The 21,366-nt window shown below is 51.1% G+C and overlaps 1 protein-coding gene and 1 long non-coding RNA gene across 9 annotated transcripts in view; one reads left to right on the top strand and one right to left on the bottom strand.

The window, feature by feature from the left end:
• Positions 1-21,366, bottom strand: part of PRKAG2 (protein kinase AMP-activated non-catalytic subunit gamma 2) — a 312,250-nt gene that overhangs the window by 96,580 nt on the left and 194,304 nt on the right. For all 8 annotated transcript variants that reach the window (XM_051857058.3, XM_051857059.3, XM_070077300.2 and 5 more), the window contains one exon: positions 18,760-18,974. In XM_051857058.3, coding sequence (XP_051713018.1) covers positions 18,760-18,974 — 215 coding nt within the window. The remainder of the gene's footprint in view (positions 1-18,759; positions 18,975-21,366) is intronic.
• LOC127493535 (uncharacterized) overlaps positions 1-21,366 on the top strand; it is a 29,280-nt gene that overhangs the window by 1,850 nt on the left and 6,064 nt on the right. The window contains exon 2 of the long non-coding RNA XR_016210388.1: positions 20,596-20,640. This is a non-coding gene — a long non-coding RNA (uncharacterized LOC127493535). The remainder of the gene's footprint in view (positions 1-20,595; positions 20,641-21,366) is intronic.

The following is a 21,366-nucleotide window of genomic DNA, read 5'->3' as shown; positions in this document are numbered from 1 at the left end:
TCTTTATCGTTTTGTTCTGCAGAGACCTTTTGTTGTTGTTGTTGTTGTTGTTTTTCCAGGCAATATATTTCTGTTTTGCTGTTTCTGTCTTCTGCCTTCTCTGAAAAATTAAAAACTGACTTTGCTTTGTTCAGGGGAGTTCATGGCTTGTGCACCTCTTCCATTTGAGTCTGGCCAACAAGCTATAGGCTGGCTTTGCTCTGAGTTCCTTGAGCCCTTTAAATTTGCTTTTGCTACCATAGAGATACCTTAACACAGGAGTTCCAGCATAGTTACTGAGCAGATGCACAGGAAACTGATGCATAGGTTAAATGCAGCCTACAATTCATGCCTGCGGGAAATAGAATTATTCTTTGATTGCCATTTGTAAGACTGCAAAAGTGGGCAGACGGAGTGAAAACACAACCCTTTCAACAGACATGTGCCCTGGGGACAGAAAGGATCACACAGATTCTTGAGCCACTAAGACCAAGCCTCTATGCTGAACACAACGATCTTGCTTATTTCAGCCTGAGTTGCTCTATTCAGCCTCTTGGAGCTGAATGAATTGTCTATATTTTCGACAGCTGTGTTTGAACACATCAGACATAGCTATTGGAAAAGCATTTCTATAATTCACTCCTATAGGATGGAAATGAATAACCATGCTGATGCTACACTCCAATTCTACATCGTTACATATGGGTAGGGCTGTGGCTTGGATGTGGTTTGTGCCTGCCCAAACTCAGGCTGTGGAGTTTAATCCCACTGAAAGGTAATAAGAGGGCAGAAGCTGAGTCTGTTTAGAGGCGGGGCCTCTTGCAGGTGATAAGGATAAGATCAGATCATCCAGCCCCCATGGCTGACTGTGATAGCTGAAGGAGAGGGAGAGACCCGAGGAGACAGGAGGCGAGGAGACGCCACCGGTGCCCTCCGGCTCTTTCCGTGGGACGCCTGCAGAGCCTTGAGGTCCTGCCAGCAGGAAGGCCATCACCAGACACAGCCCCTCAACCTTGGACCTCCACAGCCCCCAGCCAAAATAAACATCTTTCAGGTTTTATTAGTGACCGAAAACAGAATAATACAGGAGCAAATGCATGAACTGCTATTCCCAGGTCCCCAAACCAATCTTTAATTGCTAGACATAATAATAACAGTGGAAGGCCAGATACTGACCCAGGCATATGAACAAATCTTAAGAAGGAATACAATTTCCTCAGTCTCCTCTCTCCCAACTTCTCAAACTGACAGCTGAGTCTTGGGCAGGCAGGTGGCTCAAAAACTTTCAAGGCCTCCGAGGTACCGAATTCAGTTTCTTAAAATAATCTGGTTACTGTTGAATAAATCTATTGAAACTACCCTATTTTTATCCATCTGTTCACATGAACTTTATGTGATAGATTTTTGGATTTACTGTATTAGACTTCATAGTCTCCTTATATTATATTTGGAGAATATAAAGTCATAGTCAAGAGGTAGGTGTTTAGAGGTTAAGACACCTGCACCTTGGGGCCGGTGCTGTGGCACAGGTTAATCCTCCACTTGCAGCACTGGCATCCCATATGGGCACCGGTTAGAGTCCTGGCTGGCTTCTCTTCCGATCCAGCTCTCTGCTATGCCCTGGGAAAGCAGTAGAAGATGGCCCAAGTCCCTGGGCCCCTGTACCCGTGCAGGAGACCTGGAAGAAGCTCCTGGCTCATGGTTTTGGATCAGGCATTTGGGGAGTGAATCAGCAGATGGATGACCTCTCTCTCTCTCTCTCTACCTCTCTCTCTCTCTCTGTAAGCCTGCCTCTCAAAAAAAAAAAAAAAAAAAAAAAAAAAAAAAAAGACACATATGCCTCACATTGGAATGCCTGAGTTTGATTCTTGACCCTGGCTCCTGGGTCTAGCTTTCTGCTAATGCAGACCTTAGGAGGCACTGATGGTGGTAGCTTAGGTAGCTGAGTTCCTGCCAGCCACATGGGAGACCTGTACTGAGTTCCTGGATCCTGGCTCTGACCCTGACCCAGCCTTGACCATGGAGGGAATTTGCGGGAGTGAACCACTAGATGAGAGACTATGTCTCTCTCTGTTTCTCTTTCTGCCTCTCAAACCAAAAAGAAAAGAAAAGGAGACCTAAAGAAGACCGAGACTTGATTAAAATAGTAACTGAAAAGCTAAGTTGCTCACCAGTCTCTCCCAGGGCCTCCATGTATTTCTGTATGTATGGACTGGGCGAAAGCACTATACTGAATTTAACTGCTTGTCTTGAAGTGTGGGGATTACAGGGCATTTACATCTTTTTTTGTATGTTATTCTCTTTATATACAGAAGCATGTCATTAAAATTTTTAAAAACTGTGGTACAATACACACAGCATAAAATCATCTTAATAATTCGCGAGAGCACAATCAGTAGCACTAAGTGGGTTCACATTGTGTAACCAACCCCTGAACTTCTTCATTTTAGAGGAAGACTATTTTTGAAAGCAAGAACCAAATACTTTTCCAGATGTCTCCAATTTCAAAAACTAAATGCAAACACAGTAAATGGAGTGGCTTAATCAGGCTAAACCACGATAACTGAATAGCCTTCCCAATTTGTGAGTGAGTTACAGCAAGCAACGAGCTTTCACTGGGAAGAGAGGGAATGATGGCAGAGGTGTAGAAATCACAGTAGAACTTCCTCTGCGGGTTCCTCTGAGAGGTTGTCCTTGAACCACCTGCTTCAATAAGATCTACCTGTTCTGTCATCACACGCAGGATGAGCAGCTGTCATCCCTAGCTGGAACTCAAAAATCCAGTGTTCTGGGGTCCCACACTCAGCCTTAGAGAGTGTGGTATGAATGTGTTAGAACACACGACCCCTTGAAACAGGTTTACTCAAGCCTCATGAGAGGAGCTGGACAGTCACTCATTAACAGATTATGCACTCCATTCTCAGACAGCAAAGGAGCCTTGTTCTAAAGTTTTCCACCATCCTAACAACTAATTCCTACTGAGTCATTAAGGAACACTATTAATACTGGTGTTAGGGTTCGTGTCACCACTGTACCAACGACATCTCACTAGCTAGAGTTAATGCTTTTCTAAGTGCTGTGGGTTAGGGGACAACCCTGGTTCTGAGCTAAGGAATTCTCATCTAAATGCAAATCAAGACAAGCCCATCTAGGATGCATGAGCAAGTGCAGTCATTTTTCCACCAATGCACAAAAATCGGTATTGAAGTCTCCCTTCTTAGAATGATACCGTGTTTGCTTTCTTCCCTGCACCAGCAGTGAGATAGGCAGAAGGTGTTTATAGTCTTGATTTTTTTTTTTTAAATTTTGACCTAATGTATTAAATAAGATGGACAAAGAAAATCATCTTTCTAACCGCTACTTCTCCACTCCTGACTTACACAGCCAGGTCCCTGACACCTCTATTTGAACTCCTCCAGCCTCACGTCTGTTACCAGAGGAATCCTTCTGCCAGATATTTGCCACTCCTCTGAAAGCCATGTTAGGGAGGCGGTGACAAGTCTATCATGCCACCTCCTTCAAACATGCATCCTAGGCCGGCGCCGTGGCTCAATAGGCTAATCCTCCACCTAGCGGCACCGGCACACCGGGTTCTAGTCCCGGTTGGGGCACTGGATTCTGTCCCGGTTGCCCCTCTTCCAGGCCAGCTCTCTGCTGTGGCCAGGGAGTGCAGTGGAGGATGGCCCAAGTGCTTGGGCCCTGCACCCCATGGGAGACCAGGAGGAAGCACCTGGCTCCTGCCTTGGGATCAGCGCGGTGCACCGGCTGCAGCGCGCCAGCCGCGGCGGCCATTGGAGGGTGAACCAACGGCAAAAGGAAAACCTTTCTCTCTGTCTCTCTCTCACTGTCCACTCTGCATGTCAAAAAAAAAAAAAAAAAAAAAAAAGTAGAGCAGCCAGGACTCGAACCTGCACTCACATGGGATGCTGGCACTGCAGGCGGTGGCCTCACCCATTATGCCACAGCACCGGCCTTGGCCTTATATTCTTGTTGCAGTTATTCTTGTCGCTCCCCGTCTTCGTGGAGGAACGACACAGGACCCTGCGCTGTTCTTTCGTCTGCTCGGCCCTCCCCGGGTTTGCTGCTGGTTCTTCCCGGGTTGGCTACTATCCCTTCCACCTCCGTGGAAGGGCAGTTCCCCCTGGCCGCATTCCCCACTTCCGCAGGGGAGCAGCACACCGCCGGCTGGCTTTCTTCGGGGGCTGCACGGGTTCCCTTAGATGTTCCCCATAGATGTTCCTGGTGCATGCCGTCTCTCTCCTCCTTTATAGTCCTCCTCCGCCAATCCCAACTCGGCTGAGTACGCTGCTCTCCAATCAGGAGCAAGTCCTACAGTTAATTGGTTGAACTGGAGGCAGCTGTGCGGAAGCTGTTTACTTCTCTCCCAGCGCCATATTGTGGGAGAGCAGATGCATAGAATAAGTCCTAATTCGAGTAACTTAGTCCAGTCCGGATTGCTCCCCACAGATCCCCCTTTCTTTTTATTTTTTAGCGTTGATACGCGCCTGTCTTCGGTGTCCCGCGGAACACACTCTGCTCTACTTGCTAGAGTTGCCACAGGCTCTTACAAGTCCTATCAATCAGGAAAACCGAATCCGGGTCCTCTCTTCGCCATTGTGAGGAGGTTTTTAGGCGCTGATGCATGCCTGTGTTCGGTGCCCTGCAGCGCATGCTCTGCTCTGCCCGCAGGGGCTTACAAAACCTATCAGGCAAACCGAATCCAAGCCTTCTCATTGCCGTATTGTGGGGGAGACTTATTAGTGTTGGTTCGTGCCTATCTTCGGTGACCTGCAGCTCATACTCTGGTCGAGCTTTGCTGGCGCTTACCGCCTTAAATCAGGCAGACCGAATCCAAGCCTTCTAATTGGCATGTTGAGGGGAGGCCTTATTTTTCTCTATTTCTCTATCTCCGGGCATTTCTATTTCTCCCATTTTACTTCTGTCTGCCAACATTCCTATTTCTCTTTTACTTCTAAACTTCTGTTTCTCTTATCCCCGCAGCTTTCCGGCACCTCGCCCCGCCGGCGGGTTCCCGGCTCTGCGCCGCTTCAGCCCGCGCGCCTCTCTGCGCGGCTTCCCGGCTTTGCGCGGTCCGCGGTCTCCACGCTTAACCCTTTCGCGTCTGAACCACGGCCTACGCCAGCGTTCCCTATCTATTCACGCCCCGTGCTCTCTCTGCACGCAGCGGCTTCCGCGAGTAACACAGCGTAGCTTGCGTCTCCGCCACTAGGATTCAATCTAAGTTCCCCGGGCTAGCCTGGCGAATTCAACCCAGCGTACGTCTCCGCCCCACGATCTGGCTTCCCGTCCTTTGCTCCCCGGGCTAATCAGACGGATCCCAATCTGGCTTACGTCTCAGCTTCTGGTTTCAACTTTTCGCCCCCTATTCCCGGGCTAACTTGAGAACCCCAAAGTGGCTTTCGTTTCCGCCTCGGCCTGCCCCCCGCGGCTTCAATTTCCCTAACATTTTTCTCTACCCGGTATATTTCCCAAGCTTTCCTCCAACAATACTCCTCCCTCATTTCTCCTGGCCTCTCCCCACAGTCCGCATCTGAGTCTGTTTGTTCTAGCTTTCACTTTCGCTTTCAACCTTAGAGATTCCTCCCAGCTTCCCCCCGTAGTCCGTATCCGAGTCTATGCCTAGGCTTTCAATAGCTTCTTCCGGCTCCTTTTTCGTCCGGCTTTTCCCTAGGCTGTTTGCTAGTCTCTCTCTCCGATATTTTCCCAGTTCTTCCCGTTTCTTCCCTCCTAAGTTTCATATCCGAGTCAGGTTTCCTATCCGAGCTAGGTTTCCTATCCGAGTCACGTTTCTTCCCTCCTAAGTTTTCTATCCGTCCTAGGTTTCCTATCCGAGTCACGGCACCATTATGTCGCTCCCCGTCTTCGTGGAGGAACGACACAGGACCCTGCGCTGTTCTTTCGTCTGCTCGGCCCTCCCCGGGTTTGCTGCTGGTTCTTCCCGGGTTGGCTACTATCCCTTCCACCTCCGTGGAAGGGCAGTTCCCCCTGGCCGCATTCCCCACTTCCGCAGGGGAGCAGCACACCGCCGGCTGGCTTTCTTCGGGGGCTGCACGGGTTCCCTTAGATGTTCCCCATAGATGTTCCTGGTGCATGCCGTCTCTCTCCTCCTTTATAGTCCTCCTCCGCCAATCCCAACTCGGCTGAGTACGCTGCTCTCCAATCAGGAGCAAGTCCTACAGTTAATTGGTTGAACTGGAGGCAGCTGTGCGGAAGCTGTTTACTTCTCTCCCAGCGCCATATTGTGGGAGAGCAGATGCATAGAATAAGTCCTAATTCGAGTAACTTAGTCCAGTCCGGATTGCTCCCCACAATTCTGCTATTGGAGCCAGAAAGGCAGCCATAGATGATATCTACATGAGGGAGTGTGGCACTGTGCCAATAAAACTCCAGCTACAAAATCAGGTGAGGAGCCAGATTTGTGCCATGAGATGTGGTGTGCCCACCCTTGAATTAGGCCCATGAGCAAATACAATGAGTCGGTGTGTGATGGATCAGCTGAGAATCTTGGGCTTCTCTAGTAGTATTAAAAGACATGCCAAGGGGCCGGTGCCGTGGCTCACTTGGTTAATCCTCCGCCTTCGGTGCTGACATCCCCATATGGGCACTGGGTTCTAGTCCTGGTTGCTCTCTTCCAGTCCAGCTCTCTGCTGTGGCCCAGGAGGGCAGTGGAGGATGGCCCAAGTGCTTGGGCCCTGCACCTGCCTGGGAGACCAGGAGGAGGTGCCTGGCTCCTGGCTTCAGATTGGCACAGCACCGGCCGTGGCGGCCATTTGGGGGGTGAACCAATGGAAGGAAGACCTTTCTCTCTGTCTCTGTCTCTCACTGTCTGTAACTCTACCTGTCAAATAATAATAATAATAAAAAGACATGCCAAGAACATGGGTTCTGGAGCTCAGCTGCCTGGGTCCAAATCCTGGCTTTCGTGTTTGCTAGATGCTAAGCTTTTGAGTGAGTATCTCATCTGGTCTTTATAATCCTGTAGGCTAAATACTGCATTCCCTTTTAAAATCGGCAGGGGTAGAGTGGCACCAAATCTATCAGCACACTAACATGTTCAAGTTGCTCTCATCTTTTCAAAGAAATGCCCTTCCTGGTCCCACCCCCTTTCCACTGCAGCCTCCCTCACATCTCCTCTTCACACCAAACTCTGTGATAAAGCTGCCCACATTCTCCATCCACACTTTGTCACCTCACACTCACAGAGCAGCCCTCTGGAGTCTGGCTTCTACCCTTGGCTTATGGAAATTGGTGACAGTTTCATCGGGATGATTTCCTAAACGAGAAACACGTGGCTAAGGTGTGCTGCATACCTCAGGGATGTCCTTGGCACTGCCGGCCCAAGTTAGGGGAAAAGATACCGGTGATGCATTCTGCCTCCCAATAGAAGTACTACCTATAGATTCTCCGAGCTGCAACTGCAGTGAACAGCCCAACTGCATATTTAAAAAAAATTAAGTATTTGAAAGGCAGAATTAGAGAGACAGACAGACAGACAGAAACAGACATCTTCCATCTGCTGGCTCAGTTTCTAAATGGACTGGGCCAGGCTGAAGCCAGGAGCCAGGAGTCAGGAGCTTTATCCAAATCTCCCGCATGGGTGGCAGGGACCCAAGCACGTGGGCCATCCTCCACTGCTCTCCCAGGTGCATTGGCTGGGGGTTGGATTGGAAGTGGAGTAGCCGGGACATGAATGAGTGTCCATATGGGATACTGGCACCACAGGCGGTGGCTTAACCCGCTAAACCACAACACCAGCCCCGACATCAATATTTTAACCATTTTCTCTTCCATGTGAAGTCAGGGTTGCACCTCTAAGGGTGAAAAAACTCAAGATGAATCCTGGCCATTGTCTTGAATAAGGGATGTAGATTAAACCATGAGAAGGGTTGTCTCTACCAACCAAGACAGCAAACAAATACGCTCTTGGAAACTTACATTTTCCACAGTGCACTGGTAACTCCAGGACCCAAACAATGCCACGTACACGGTCATGTGACCTTGAATCTCTAGAGGCAGAGCCCCACTCTGAGAGTTTTGTTATCGGAGGGTGAAGAGGGCAGAATGCTCCCCCAACTGCTGTGTCTGGGGTTCTGCTTCTGGAGGATTTCCTGTGTGTGGGGGGGGGGGGGCAGGAAGGGCAGGAATTATCTCACCTGTCTCAGAGTACTCAGTGCCTAGGGGAGTGACAGGCACATTAGCAGGGTCTTAGGAAACAACACTGGACACATGATTTCCCTCACGAGTGCCTAGGGGAGTGACAGAGGCAGGGCAGGAACAGTAAGAAAAAGATGCAATGTCTTTGTCTTTTCTTCGGAGTTCAGTTACCCTGGGGGACTGAATAGAGAAGAATCTCGAAGACCCCGGCACTGCCCAGATAAATAGGCCAAGCCTTCAGCTATGTGTTAGGCCCTGCCTTTTTCCTACTCAAGGAGTCACGATTCTAACTGCAGGAACTCAGGAAGAATGCCAATTATACTAGTTTTTTTTTTTTTTTTTTTTTTTTTTGACAGCTAGAATAGATACTCTCTGCCTGTCTCCTTCAGCACACAGGCAACACTTGTCTCAGCTCCAGCTTTCCTGATAACCAATCCATCACGATTCAGTTCTCTCTGTAGCTCCTGCTCCTTGACCCAATGTGAATATTTTTCCAAACTATTTTTAAAATATCTAATCTGTTGTGAGTAATAGATGATGGAAGTGTTAGCTTGCCATTTCTGGGCAGACAGCATCAGCATCAAGACTTTATTAGGATATAACTTGATATTTACAATGGTAGGAAAGAATACAAAAACCAAGTAGTGTTTTACATTAAAATCTTTAAGTGGTTCTTGATGCCAAGTGATTTGAAATCGTCAGAGATTTTAAAGTGCTTTTCTATCATTAAAAAAAAGATAATTATTGCAAATAACAACTTTAAAGAACTAGTCAGTGATTTCATCCCAAATATTTATACTAGGAAAACTAGGGATCTGGGATTGATTCAGTCTGTTTTGTAGAAGAACTCAACGTTCCTGAGTTTATTGTTTATTACTCAATTCACTGAGTCATGCCGACTCCCCACACACGACGGAACAAGTATTAGTTTTCTGTTGATACGTGAGAAATCACCGTACATTGCAGTAGCTTAGGTCAACAATACTTTTTCAATCGTTACGAACTGAATTCTGTCCCCCACCCCCACGCCATCGTATATTGAGGCTCGTGTCCCCAGCGTGACTGTATTTGGCGGTAAGGTCCTGAAAGAAGTAACTGGAGTTAAAAGAGATCACAGAGTAGGCCAAAGTCCAAAAGGACTGGCATCCTTATGAGATGGGAAGGGAAAGAGACACCAGGGATGTGGACGCAAAGGACAGGCCATGTGGGGACACAGCCCCAGCTCTGTAAGCCCAGGAGGGGGCCTCAGGAGAAGCCGGACCTGCTAACACTGTGGGCTTGGACCTGCAGCTCCCAGAACCGGGAGACATCCCTTGCTGCTGTGTGGGCCACCCAGTCTGTGGTATTGTTATGGTGGCCCTAGCACACTAATGCTCCTTGTGGGTCAGTTCAGCAGGGTGGTCCTATTGCAGGGGTCCCTGTCAGGTATGACCAGGGCTTCCTGGGGCTGGATCACCCACTCCCATGGGGGCACCCTCCCATGGCAGGCGAGTTGGTGACCATTGTTGGCCAGGGGCCCAAGTTCTTCTTCCCTTGGGAAATTACTATTGGAAAATATTTAATTTTTTTTGACAGGCAGAGTGGACAGTGAGAGAGAAAGACAGAGAGAAAGGTCTTCCTTTGCCGTTGGTTCATCCCCCAATTTCCGCTGTGGCCGGCGCTCTGCGGCCAGCACACCGCGCTGATCCGAAGCCAGGAGCCAGGTGCTTCTCCTGGTCTCCCATGCGGATGCAGGGCCCAAGCACTTGGGCCATCCTCCACTGCACTCCCTGGCCACAGCAGAGAGCTGGCCTGGAAGAGGGACAACCGGGACAGAATCTGGCGCCCCGACCAGGACTAGAACCTGGTGTGCCGGCGCCGCAGGTAGAGGATTAGCCTATTGAGCCGCGGTGCCGGCCGGAAAATATTTAATTTTTTAAGATGCTTATTTCATTCATTTTCATCTACTTGAAAGGCAGAGCACAGGGGCCAGGGGTAGGGGGGAAGAGAGGGAGAGAGAGAGAGAGAGATAGATTGATTGATTGATCTGTTGATTCACTTGCCAAATGCCCACAACAGCCAGGGCTGGGCCAGATCGAAGCCAGGAGCCTATCTCCTACATGAGTGGCAGGAACTCAAGGACTTGGGCCATCATCCTCAGCTTCCCAGGTGCATTAGCAGGGAGCTGGATCAGAAGTGCGGAGCAGTCAAGACACAAATGGCACTGATATAGAATGAGAGTCTGAATCAGTGGCTTACCCTGCTGTGCCACAGTGCCCACCCCCGGAAAAACACTTTCCTTCAGCCCCACTCATCCGTCCTTCACTCCTTAGTTCAGCTGCGTGTTAAATACGTCGCAAGAAGAAGCAGGACACCCTTATTTTCACCTGCCAGGAATTTAGTGTAAAACTGAAACTGAAGCAGTGAGCAAGTCCACGCATGAGAGCTTGTGACACCACCCAGATCCCCTCTCGGGGATGGAAGGCACTTGCCCCAGGTGCTGGGCATTCTGCCGACTGCCAGCTCCCACCAGGCAGCTGGATGCGATTGGTTGAGGAGCACGGCTTTGCCCACAGTCAGCCCTGTTTCCCGGCAGCCATCACCTATCAGCTGATGATCAGGCGGGAACCCAGCCCTTGCAACACCCCTACTTTAGCACCCGTGGGGGCGGGCTGAGGCCCTGGTTGGGGCTGGATCGGGTCACACACAAAACCGCTGCCTGATCTCACGTCCCTTCCTTCTCGCACGGGTGTCGATCCCAAGAGTGCATCCCAACAAACTTCCTGCGCACTAGGTCCTCCTTGGAGTCTGTTTCTCGGGGAATGTGAACTCTTGCAGTCTCCTCTACAGAAAGATTGCTCTCACCCATTTAATTAGACTCCAAAAGACAAACAAGCCTCTATTCTGTGCTCCACTGTAGAGCCACCGACTGAAATCAAGTGATGAGGAGTGCCCAGTGTGCCACCCCCTGCTGGATCCACTCCCTCTGTAATGTGACTGTCACAATGGCCTCATCTTGTCAGCCACAGCAAGTCCTAAGGCCAATCCAGACCCAGGGGGAGAGGAGACAGAGTTCACCCAGACAGGACTTGCGGCACGCCAGTTCTGCGGCTAGGCCTCAAGGCACTTTGTATCTGCTTCTACCTCAAACCCTGTCATTGCTGTGGGAACAAGTCAGGGCTGGCCTGCTGGGTGCAGAGACCACAAGGAGCAGGGACAAACCACTCTGGCCAAGGCCACCCTTGTACAACTAAGCCCCCAAGGGACCTGGCATGTGTGACTAAGCACAGCCACACCAGGAGAATGCCCGTCCCAAATTGCTAACCCGCAGTTAATAAAGAGTTGTTTTACGATTCAGGAAGCCGTGCTACGCAGCAACAGGAAAAACGGATATGGTACCCAATCCTCCTGTTGGATGCGGGAGTCAGACGGGAAAAGAGGATGCAGGCTCCGGGGTTAGGAGATGCCCTTGTGTTCTTTCTCACCGGCTCTGCTGCACCCAGCCGCTGAGCGGCTGCTGTTAATGGCTCATCTGGGGCATGTCATAACAGCGTGAGAGTACAAAAGGCCAGCTCCTGTGCCTCTGCAGCAAATGACACTCAGGACCTCTCCTGTCCTCAGACAGAGGCTACTCCTCAGAGCACATCCTGGCCTTCCGGGTTCCTGCTGAGGGTACCCCCACTACAGACAAACTTGTACCTGGAACCCCATCTCAACCTCTGCTTCCAGGGACAGGTCACGAGTGAAATTCTGGGGCCAGCGCTGTGGCATATGGGGCTAAGCCTCCATCTGTAGTGCTGCCATCTCATATGGGCACCGGTTCGTGTCCCGGTTGCACCATTTCCGATCCAGCTCTCTGCTGATGGCCTGGGAAAGCAGTAGAAGATGGCCCCTGCAGCCACTTGAGATACCCGGAGGAAGCTCCTGGCTCCTGGTTTCAGATCAGCCCAGCTCTGGCTGTTGTGGCCATTTGGGGAGTGAACCATTGGATGGAAAACCTTTCTGTCTGTCTCTCCCTCTGTCTGTAACTCTACCTCTCAAATAAAGAAATCTAAAAAACAAACAAACAAAAGTGAAATTCCTAGAAGAAAAAGGGAGAGCTGAGAGTGACTTCAGTGGACAGGAAACCAGAAGTGGGTTGATCCTTCTAACACCTCTGCACTGGGAGTTTTCTACCCAAAGGGGATGCCTGTCCCGTTACTCCGAGACAAAACACATCCACTGTGTGTGCTCTCACCTCCCAAAGAAACTCACTCCTGGGGCCAGCACTGTGGCAAAGTGGGTTAAGCCGCCACTTACAATGCTAGCATCCCATATGGGCACCGGTTCAATTTCCGGCTGCTCCTCTTCTGATCCAGCTCCCTACGAATGCGCCTAGGAAAAGTAGCAGAAGAAGATGGCCCAAATTAGGGGTCCCTGCACCCACGTGGGAGACCTGGAGGAAGCTCCTGGCTTCAGGCTGGACCAGAACTGACCATCGCAGCCATTTTGGGAGTGAACCAGCAGATGGAAAATCTCCCCCTGCCTTTTTAACCCTGCTTTTCAAATAAATACAAAAATATTAAAAACAAGAACAAGAAACTCACTCCTTTCAAGACCAAAATGTGACACTGTCGTGCCCCGTCTTTCATTTCTCGCTTCTGCTCCTTCCCAGCTGTGTGTGAGCTTATTCTCAGGAGGGAGGCCACCACCACCTCCCTTCTGCAAAGACGGCCCCTGCTACCCTCCTCACGTTGGGTTTCCTGAAGGAGGTTTCTGCACCAGAGACTGTTGTGTCGTTAGGCGTTAGTCATTCAGCTCACATTATAGGGCTTCCGCCCGTGACCATGCGGTGGTCAAGAAAGCCCTCCTGCTAAGGTCACGGTGACCTCAGTCCTTACAATCCATGGCCAGTCTGCTCTGCTGATGTCATCACCCCCTCCCTCCAAGTGTGCGAAACATAATGACACACATTCCTTTTGCTCCTGCAATGCCCGGTCTGCCTGTTTTACTGCCTACTTCCGAGGCAATCTGGAATCTTCCTCCTCTGTTTGCCCCTTAGGCGTCCACTGGTTTTCTGGTTCTGGTCCTCTCTTCACCTCTCACAGGTTTCTCTGGATTACTGCATCTCTCATCATGTCATCTGTTTAGATCTGGGCAGTCCTCAAACCTTAACTGCCAGCTCTGGATGCACATATCCGATTGCCCCTTGGATTCCTCCACTTGCATGTCCCCGGGCACCTACCTGTCCCAGAGCACAGCCGGGCGTGCGTGTCTGCACATCCCAGCCCTGCCTCAAGCTCAGACACACTGCACCTCTTCTTCCTCGGTCCCCTCTCCCAGCAAATGGAACTGCCTTCCATCCAGTTCCCCAAGGCAAAGACCTTTGGAATCATCTTCTCCTTCCCCTTCAATTAATCCATCCCCATGTTCCACTCTCCTTTCCATTCTGCCTCCTGGAGGACACAATTCCACTTCCTTCCACCTGCAGCTGCCATTAGACCTGCAGTCTTTCACACCGATCTCACCTGGGCTCCTGTTCTACTCACATCTGATCCAATTCCCACACCCTGCCGGAGAGATCCCTTTAAAATGCAAGCTGACTGTTGCTCTTCCCGGTGGAAGAGAATGTCCACGTGCCCTGGGATCAGCTCTGGGACACACTTCCACTCACCCAAACAGGATGGCCTGCTTCCTCCAGTAATAACTAGCCAGGCTCTGTCACACTCTATTGTAATGACTACCTGTCTGCACCCCCTAACAGACAAGAGCTCCCTCCTTTGCTCAAGCAGATGATATTTACTGAAACCCTCCCACACATAACCCTCCCAAGGAAATGGTGAATGAAATCAACATCCTTGGGCCAGCCCTGTGGCACAGCAGGTTAAGCCGCCACTTGGGCTACCTACATCCCATATGGGTACTGGTTCAAGTCCCAGCAACTCCACTTCTGACCCAGCTCTCTGCTATGGCCTGAGAAAGCGTCGGAAGATGGCCCAAGTACTTGGGCTGCTGCACCTGCATGGGAGACCTGGACAAAGCTCCTGGCTCCTGACTTTGGATCAGCCCAGCTCCGGCCATTGTGGCCATTTGGGAAGTGAACCAGTGGATGGAAGATTCTCTCTCTCTCTCTCTGTAACTCTGCATTTCAAATAAATAAATAAATAAATGTTAAAAAATAATCCTTGTCTTATGAGTGTGGCTCACATATTTGTCAACCTATCATGCACGCTACACCATTTTTCGCATGTAGTAGTTACAAGTATTTCCCAAATAAATGATAAAGTGAGTGCTGCCTACTAAAGACTAATTAGGTGCCCCCACCCTCTCTCCGATTTTAGAATAAGATTCACAGAACAGATAGTATAGCAGTGATCTCCTGGTGAATGTTCACAGCAAGTGTCCTCTGATTGCTCTGGGCAGAGATGCGTTCCATCTCAGCATTTTCAGGCCTTCACACGTCTTAGGCAGCTCACATTCCTCCAGGAAGATTATACTGGTAGCAAAATTAACAAAATCAACCAAGCTCTTGAGGAATTTAGTACATAAATTGAAGGCACCCCACAAAATCCAATGATAAAGGAACAAATTCCGTATGAACTTGACACCGCGCCCTGCCTGCTGCCAGGGCTGCTGGAAGCAGAGACAGGGTCACACAGTGGCTGCACAGGCCTGAGTAGCACTGGTGAGCGTGGCCCTTGGAGCCCTGGGGCGATGAAACCCACACAGGACAAAGGGCCTGCAGGATCGCAGGCAGCCAGCAGGGCAGTCTCTTCCAACTCCTTTTATTTTTCAAACATTTATTCATTCATCTTGAAAGGCAGAACAACGGCCGCGCACACACACACACACCATCTTCCACCCACTGGTTCACTCCCCCAAATGCTTGCAGCAGCCAGCACTGGGTCAGGCTGAAATCAGGAGCCAGGAACTCCATCCTGTCTCCCACACGGGCAGCACGGTCCCAGGCTGTGCATTAGCAGCTGAATAGCTGGGACTTGAACTGGCACTACCATATGGGTTGTAGGCATCACAAGCGGAGACTTAACCCACTGCGCCACAATGCCCACCCCACCCTGATTTTCTGAAGCCTGAGCTCCATGGAACATAGTAGATTTTACTGGATCATTCTCCTGCTTCCTCTCTTATTGTGGCAAATTAAACATAACATAAAGCTGATGTGAGTGTCTGAGTGTACAGTTCAGTGGTATTATGCATACTTACACAGTTCAGCACAGCCACCACTACCATCCATCTCCAGATCTTTCTCAGATTTCCAAACTGAAGCCTGTATCTGTGAACACCACCCTCCCACTCCCTCTCTCCCTAGCCCCAGGCTGCCAGCATTCTCCTGTCTGTCTCTCTGTCCTTAGGCCTCTGGCATATGACCTCAGAAGGAAGCTCCTGTGACAGGGTAGCTTATAAAAGCTCAGGGGGACCTGGCCTGCCACCTGAGTGTCCCTCTGCCCACACTGCATCGCCATCCCCCAGCCTCCCCAGACAGCTGAATCAAGGGGGTGCTGATCAATCTTGGACTGCGAGCCTCCAAAATCATGAGCTAAAATTAACTTCTTTGCTTTGTAAGTACTTGTTGTAGATATTTCATTCTAGTAATGCAGAAGAAGGGAGAGATGTTAGGATTTCTTTTTTTATTATTATTTATTTATTTATATTTGAAAGGCAGAGATACAGAGAGAGGACAGAGAGAGATCTTCCATCCGCTGGTTCAACCCACACCAATGGCCACAATGTCTGGGGCTGAGTCAGGCTGAAGCCAGGAGCCTGGAGCTTCTTCCTGGTCTCCCACATGGGTACAGGGGCCCAAGGGCTTGAGCCATCTCCCGCTGCCTTCCCAGGCACATTAGCAAGGAGTTGGGTTGGAAATGAAGCAGCTGGGATGTGAACCAGCGCCCGTATGGGATGCCGGCACTGCAGGTGGAGGCTTAGCCTTCTACGCCACAATGCCAGCCCCAATCCTGGGATTTGTTCCCCTTTGCCTCGACAGGCATCTCAGACCAGTGACTGTATCTCCTCTGTGGCTCTGGCTCCTGCTGGGTACCATCGCCTCCTTGCTGCGCCCCTGTGCCCTTAGGGAATGGTGGCTTCCTGCTTTTGATAATCTTTGAGCTGCTTCATCATCCCCTTTTGGGTTGCTTCTCTGTTCCATGATTTCTGTAACAACTGCCTGGGGTTGACATGGCACACAACCCCATATCAGAGAGCTGGTTTGAGCCCTGGCTGCTCTGCTTCCAAACCAGCTCCTGCCAATGTACCTGGGAAGGCAGCAGAAGATGGCCTGAGCACTTGGGTCCCTGCCACCCTTGTGGGAGACCAGATGGCGTTCTTGGCTCCTGGCTTCTGCCTGGCCCAGCAGCAGCTGTTGCACTCACTTGGGGAGTGAACCAGTAGATGGACTATCATTGTCACTCTGCCTTTCAAATAAACAAAATGAATCTTTGAGGGAAAAAAAAAAAAGCCAGGAAAACAGAAGCCTCTGTAGCTCTTTCCTCATTCACACGCAGAACGAGGAAGTTCTTCCTCCGAGCCCCACACTAGGCTGCAGCCCTGCTCTGCACCATGGCTGCACACCCTGTGCTCCCTCAGGCTCCTCCCCCCCGGGTGGGGTGGGTACCGCAATGCAGGGAGGTCCTCCTCCGAGACAGCCTGTGCCGCATCTGCAAGCCCACACAAGCTCTTCCTTCTCCACGCTACACATCATGCTCATCCCCAAGCCATGGTTCGTTCTCTTTTTAGAGGGCCGTCCCTTTGCCTCTCACCTTATTTAAGCCCTGCCGCACACTGCAGGCTCAGCTCAGTCAGGGGCCGCTGCTCTGCAGCCATCATCAGCCTCGGGAGACCTTTGCTTCCTCACCTCCTGTAGCGCCCACCATTCCTTCCACTCATCACCCCCTCCCCAAACTACTTTCCACTTTACTCAGCTGTCTCACCTGGGTGCTATTCTGTTCCCAGCAAGACTACAAGCTCTGGAAGGCAGAAACAATACCCTGCGGTTTAAACGATGTTTGCTAAGCACACATTTAATAGAATGATCACCGAATGAACAGGAATTGTGGCGGTATGTTCTCTGCGCGGCAAACACACCTCTCAAAAGACAACGACTTCAGCTGTGGCCTCTAAAAAGACACGCTGAAGTGCTAACCCGCAACACCTGCGAGCGTGACCTTAATTGGAAACAGGGTGTTCGTGGAGAAGATCAGGTGAAGATGCAGCCAGTGTGACTGCTGTCCTCGTAAGAAGAAGAAAACTGAGACGCAGACAGGGAGGGGAGAAGATCCCACGAAGATGGGCGTTGGAACTGGACTGATGCTGCCATGAATAAAGGAACGTGGGCCATCAGGAGCAGGGAGAGGCAGGCGAGGGTCCTCCCTGGGGCTGAGGGGCAGATGTGACCCTCACAAACCTTGCTTTCGGACTCGTGGTCTCTAGAACAGGAGTGGGGAACCTTTTTTCTGCCAACAGCAATTTGGATATTTATACCATCATTCATGGGCCATACAAAGTTATCACCTTACCCTGTTGAAAAATGTTTTTAAAGATTTATTTATTTGAGAGAGTTACCGGCAGAGTGGGAGCAGGAGTGGGAGAGGGAGAGAGAGAGAATCTTCTGTCCACTGGTTCATTCTCCAAATAGCCACAATGGCCAGGACTGGGCCAGGCTGAAGCCAGGAGTCAGGAGCTTCATCTGGGTCTCCCATGTGGGTGCAGAATGAAGCACTTGGGCTATCCACTGCTGCTTTCCCAGGCTCCTTAGCAGGGAGCTGGATCAGATGTGGAGCAGTTGGAACTTGAACTGGTGCCCATATGGGAGGCTAGCACTGCAGGCAGTGGCTTAACCCAGTGCACCATAATGCCAGCCACATTCAGATTTTTTGAATTTTGAGTCCTGCTGTGGTTGCCTTGGCAGAGCCAAACCAAATGATTCTGTGGGCATTACATGGCCTGTAGGTCACACGTTCCCCGCCCCTGTTCTAGAACCAAGAGATAAGACATTTCTGTGGTTTTAAGCCGCCCAGTCCGTGGGACCTCTGTTAGGGAAGGGCCGGCTGTTTCCATGCATACAGGCAGATCCCAGTGATATGGTTCATACGTCCTTGCTGGGCCCAAGAGTGACAACTGGATGGCTTTGGCCCCCTTGGCATGAGCTAAACAAGCAGCGGTGGGTGGGGTCTCTACTTTGAAACACAGAGTGCTCAGGTGCTGTGGGGAGGCGGCGTCCTCCACTGCAAGCGTGGGCCCTCCCCAGTTCACCTGGGAGGCTGCAGACGCCGGCCATGCTGCTCCCCTGGGAAAGGTCCCCTCCCCGCAGTGTGTCCTAGCCCAGGCGAGGTCAAACTGTAAACCCTAACACTCAGGACGTGATCTCTATTTTTCAACTTTTTTTTTTTTTTTTACTTTAGTATCCCATGCAAGGTACATCCCAGTAAAGCTTTCAATAAATGATTTTTAAGAAGTTGAGGGAAAGAAAAAACTTCTCCCAGTCATGTTCCTGATGTAGCAGCCTGGGATGTATGATACAATCCACCCCAAACGCCAGGTGTGGCCAGCTGGTTCGGCTTGGGAAAATGGCGGCCTGCCCTCCCTCCAACACCCATTCGCCCTGCCCATGGGAGCAGGGCCCAGACTTACAGTTTTGGAGGGAGCATAGTGCGTGGGTGAGCCCAGTGGCGGCCTGGCTGCACTCTGCAAGGACAGGCAGAACCTCTGGCCGGTGTCCGGAGGCGGCGAGGAGGCGTGGACGCGGTTCTCCAACCGCTCGGGCTCTTGCTTGTAGGACTCGAGGGGAAACGTGTGTTGCTTGGTCACCTGCGTGGGTGTCGACGGAGAGGAGGAGAGGCTGGAGGCTGTGGGGAGAGGCAACACAGTGCTGTTGGAACCCGGCTGAGGGCGGAAATGAGTAAAACCTACAACCCAGAAGTGGGTGTTGTGGCACAGTGGCTTTAGCCTGCGTCCATACCAGAGGGCCTGGGATGCAGCCCCACCTCTGCTTCGGGTCCAGCTTCTTGCTAATGCGCTGGGAGGCAGCAGGTGATGGCTCCAGGACTTGAGTCCCTGCCACCCGTGTGGGAAACCCAGATGGAGCTCCTGGCTCCTGGCTTCAGCCTGGCCCAACCCTGGCTGTTGTGGCCATCTGGAGAGAGGACCAGTGAAAGGTCTGTGTCTCTCCCTCTATCTCTGTCACTCTACCTTTCAAATGCGTAAATCAATAAATCTTAAAAAAAGAAATCCAAACCCAGAAAGAAAAGCAGAAGCAATCTCTCTCTCCCTAGGAAACAAGAAAAAGAAGAAAGAAAAGAAAAGAAGAGAAAAGAGAAGAGAAGAGAGGAGAGAGAGAAAAAGAGAGAGAGAGAAAGAAAGAAAGAAAGAAAGAAAAGGAAGGAAAGAAGGAAAGAAGGAAGGAAGGAAGGAAGGAAGAAAAAAGAGGGCAGGAAAAAAAGAAATAAAAAAACCAAGTAAGCAGAGACTCCGATACTTTCATGTACCGAAGAATCTCGAATGGCAAAAATATAAATTATTAAACTCAACATTGTGGAAGAGGTTTTTATAAAGTTATTTCTGGTCTCTGGGAACCAGCTGTGTCCAGCTGTGTCATCATCCGACAAGGGCCCAGGCAGGCTGCTACTAGGCGGGGCTCCAACACTGCCCGCTCCAGAGTCCAGCCCCATCTGACTCCTCCCCCTTGCCAAGCACAAACCCACAGGTGCCATGTTCACTGAGGCGGCACGTGGGAAGGCCATGGTTTTCAAGAGACCCAGGTCGATGCTGCAGAAGTGACGTTTAGGGGGACAGGTGGGACCCGAGGAGTTCCGGCGCGGCTGCCAGAGCACGTGACACAGCCATTGTGACTGTGAGTTCACGGCAGTGAGCGTTCATCACAGGGAAGGTGTCAGAGGAAGCTCCAGGCCGGGGAGGGAGCAGACAGGGGACAGCAGAACGGAGGCAGCGACAGCGTCGGGAACGAGTTGCAGGGAGACTGGGGACATGACGCCGTCGGGAGGAAAGGCCGTCCACTCGGACAGGGCTGCCGCAGTGCGGGACTGTGCAAGTAGGCAGCCGAGGCTTACCGACTGACGTCCGGCTGTGAGAGAACTGAGCCATCTGTGTGCACCGAAAGGAGGACACTGAAGTCCGAATCCCCGGTACCTGTCAATGGGAACTTTTTTTTGGAAATTGGCCACTTTAAGATGAAGTTGTGCTGGGTTAGGGTTGGCCTCTGACCTAGTTATGACTGGTCTGATGAGAGGAGCCGAGACAGAGGGCTGCTGGCAACACCAGGAGCCACAGCAGGCGGGAAGCATCCCCACCCCCACCCCCTGCGGGTTCCGGAAGGAGCAGCGACCTGCCACACCGGAGCCTGGACTTCCAGCCTCCAGAACACTGGGGACTTAAGCGCCCAGTCTGTGACCTTGTTACTGAGGCCCGAAAGGAACTGAAATAATAATGCTCCCTGATTATGTTTTCCAGGAGAGACCAAATTTGGACTTGAGTCCGCAAGCTCACATGCTTCAGGTAAGTATAGGGAACCTCGTTCTACATTGTAAATTATGCACGTCAAACAGGATGTCACAAGACGTGGCCCAAGGGCCTCCATTTGCTACTTCTGACCCAGACAGCGAGGTGGCCCTGGGGCCATGGCCCTCTGCCAATTCCAGATTCCTCCTCACAGCCCTGGGTGCATGCGTCCCCTCTGCTCCCATCCGCCCTCCCACTCTTTCTGTGCCAATCCATCCAACCTCCCTCCCTCACGTGTCTCACACAAACTGTTTAACTCTCAAACCAGATAGAAAGATATGTTAATCTCTTTTCCCCAACAAAATCCCTCACCTGTCTTCAAGCCTGGGACCCTGCTCCCAACATGGAGCGAGCCAAGTGAAAATTGTCCCCACAGGTCTTGAGAAGCGAGCCCAGCTTTGAGGTGGGGCTGGGGAGAAGGGGGAGGGAAGAAAAGAGCTGGAAGGGTCTGCCATGGCTTAGCTCTTCAGGAGTTGGGGGTGTGGCCGGTAGGGCCCTCCTGCAGCCCAGGCTTCAGCTGGGTGGCACCAGCCGTCCCCAGGGATGCCCGTAGAGCCAGCAGGGTGTGTCTCGGCCTTTCAGAGGGCTCTGCTGGGGACCTGGGCAAGAAGCCCCTGGTGATGTTTTGTTTGCAGAGCAGGCCCTGCAAGGGGCCCCAGACTCCCAGGGTGGCCATGTGTCCCTTAAGGCTCTTGCAGAAAGGGTGTCCTCAGCAGGGACACT

This window comes from Oryctolagus cuniculus, chromosome 7, assembly GCF_051225735.1.
Source record: "Oryctolagus cuniculus isolate XC-2025 breed Fujian yellow rabbit chromosome 7, ASM5122573v1, whole genome shotgun sequence".
NCBI classification, from domain to species: domain Eukaryota; kingdom Metazoa; phylum Chordata; class Mammalia; order Lagomorpha; family Leporidae; genus Oryctolagus; species Oryctolagus cuniculus.
The sequence above is the reverse complement of the archived record's forward strand: the minus strand, read 5'-3'. Positions and strand labels throughout refer to the sequence as shown.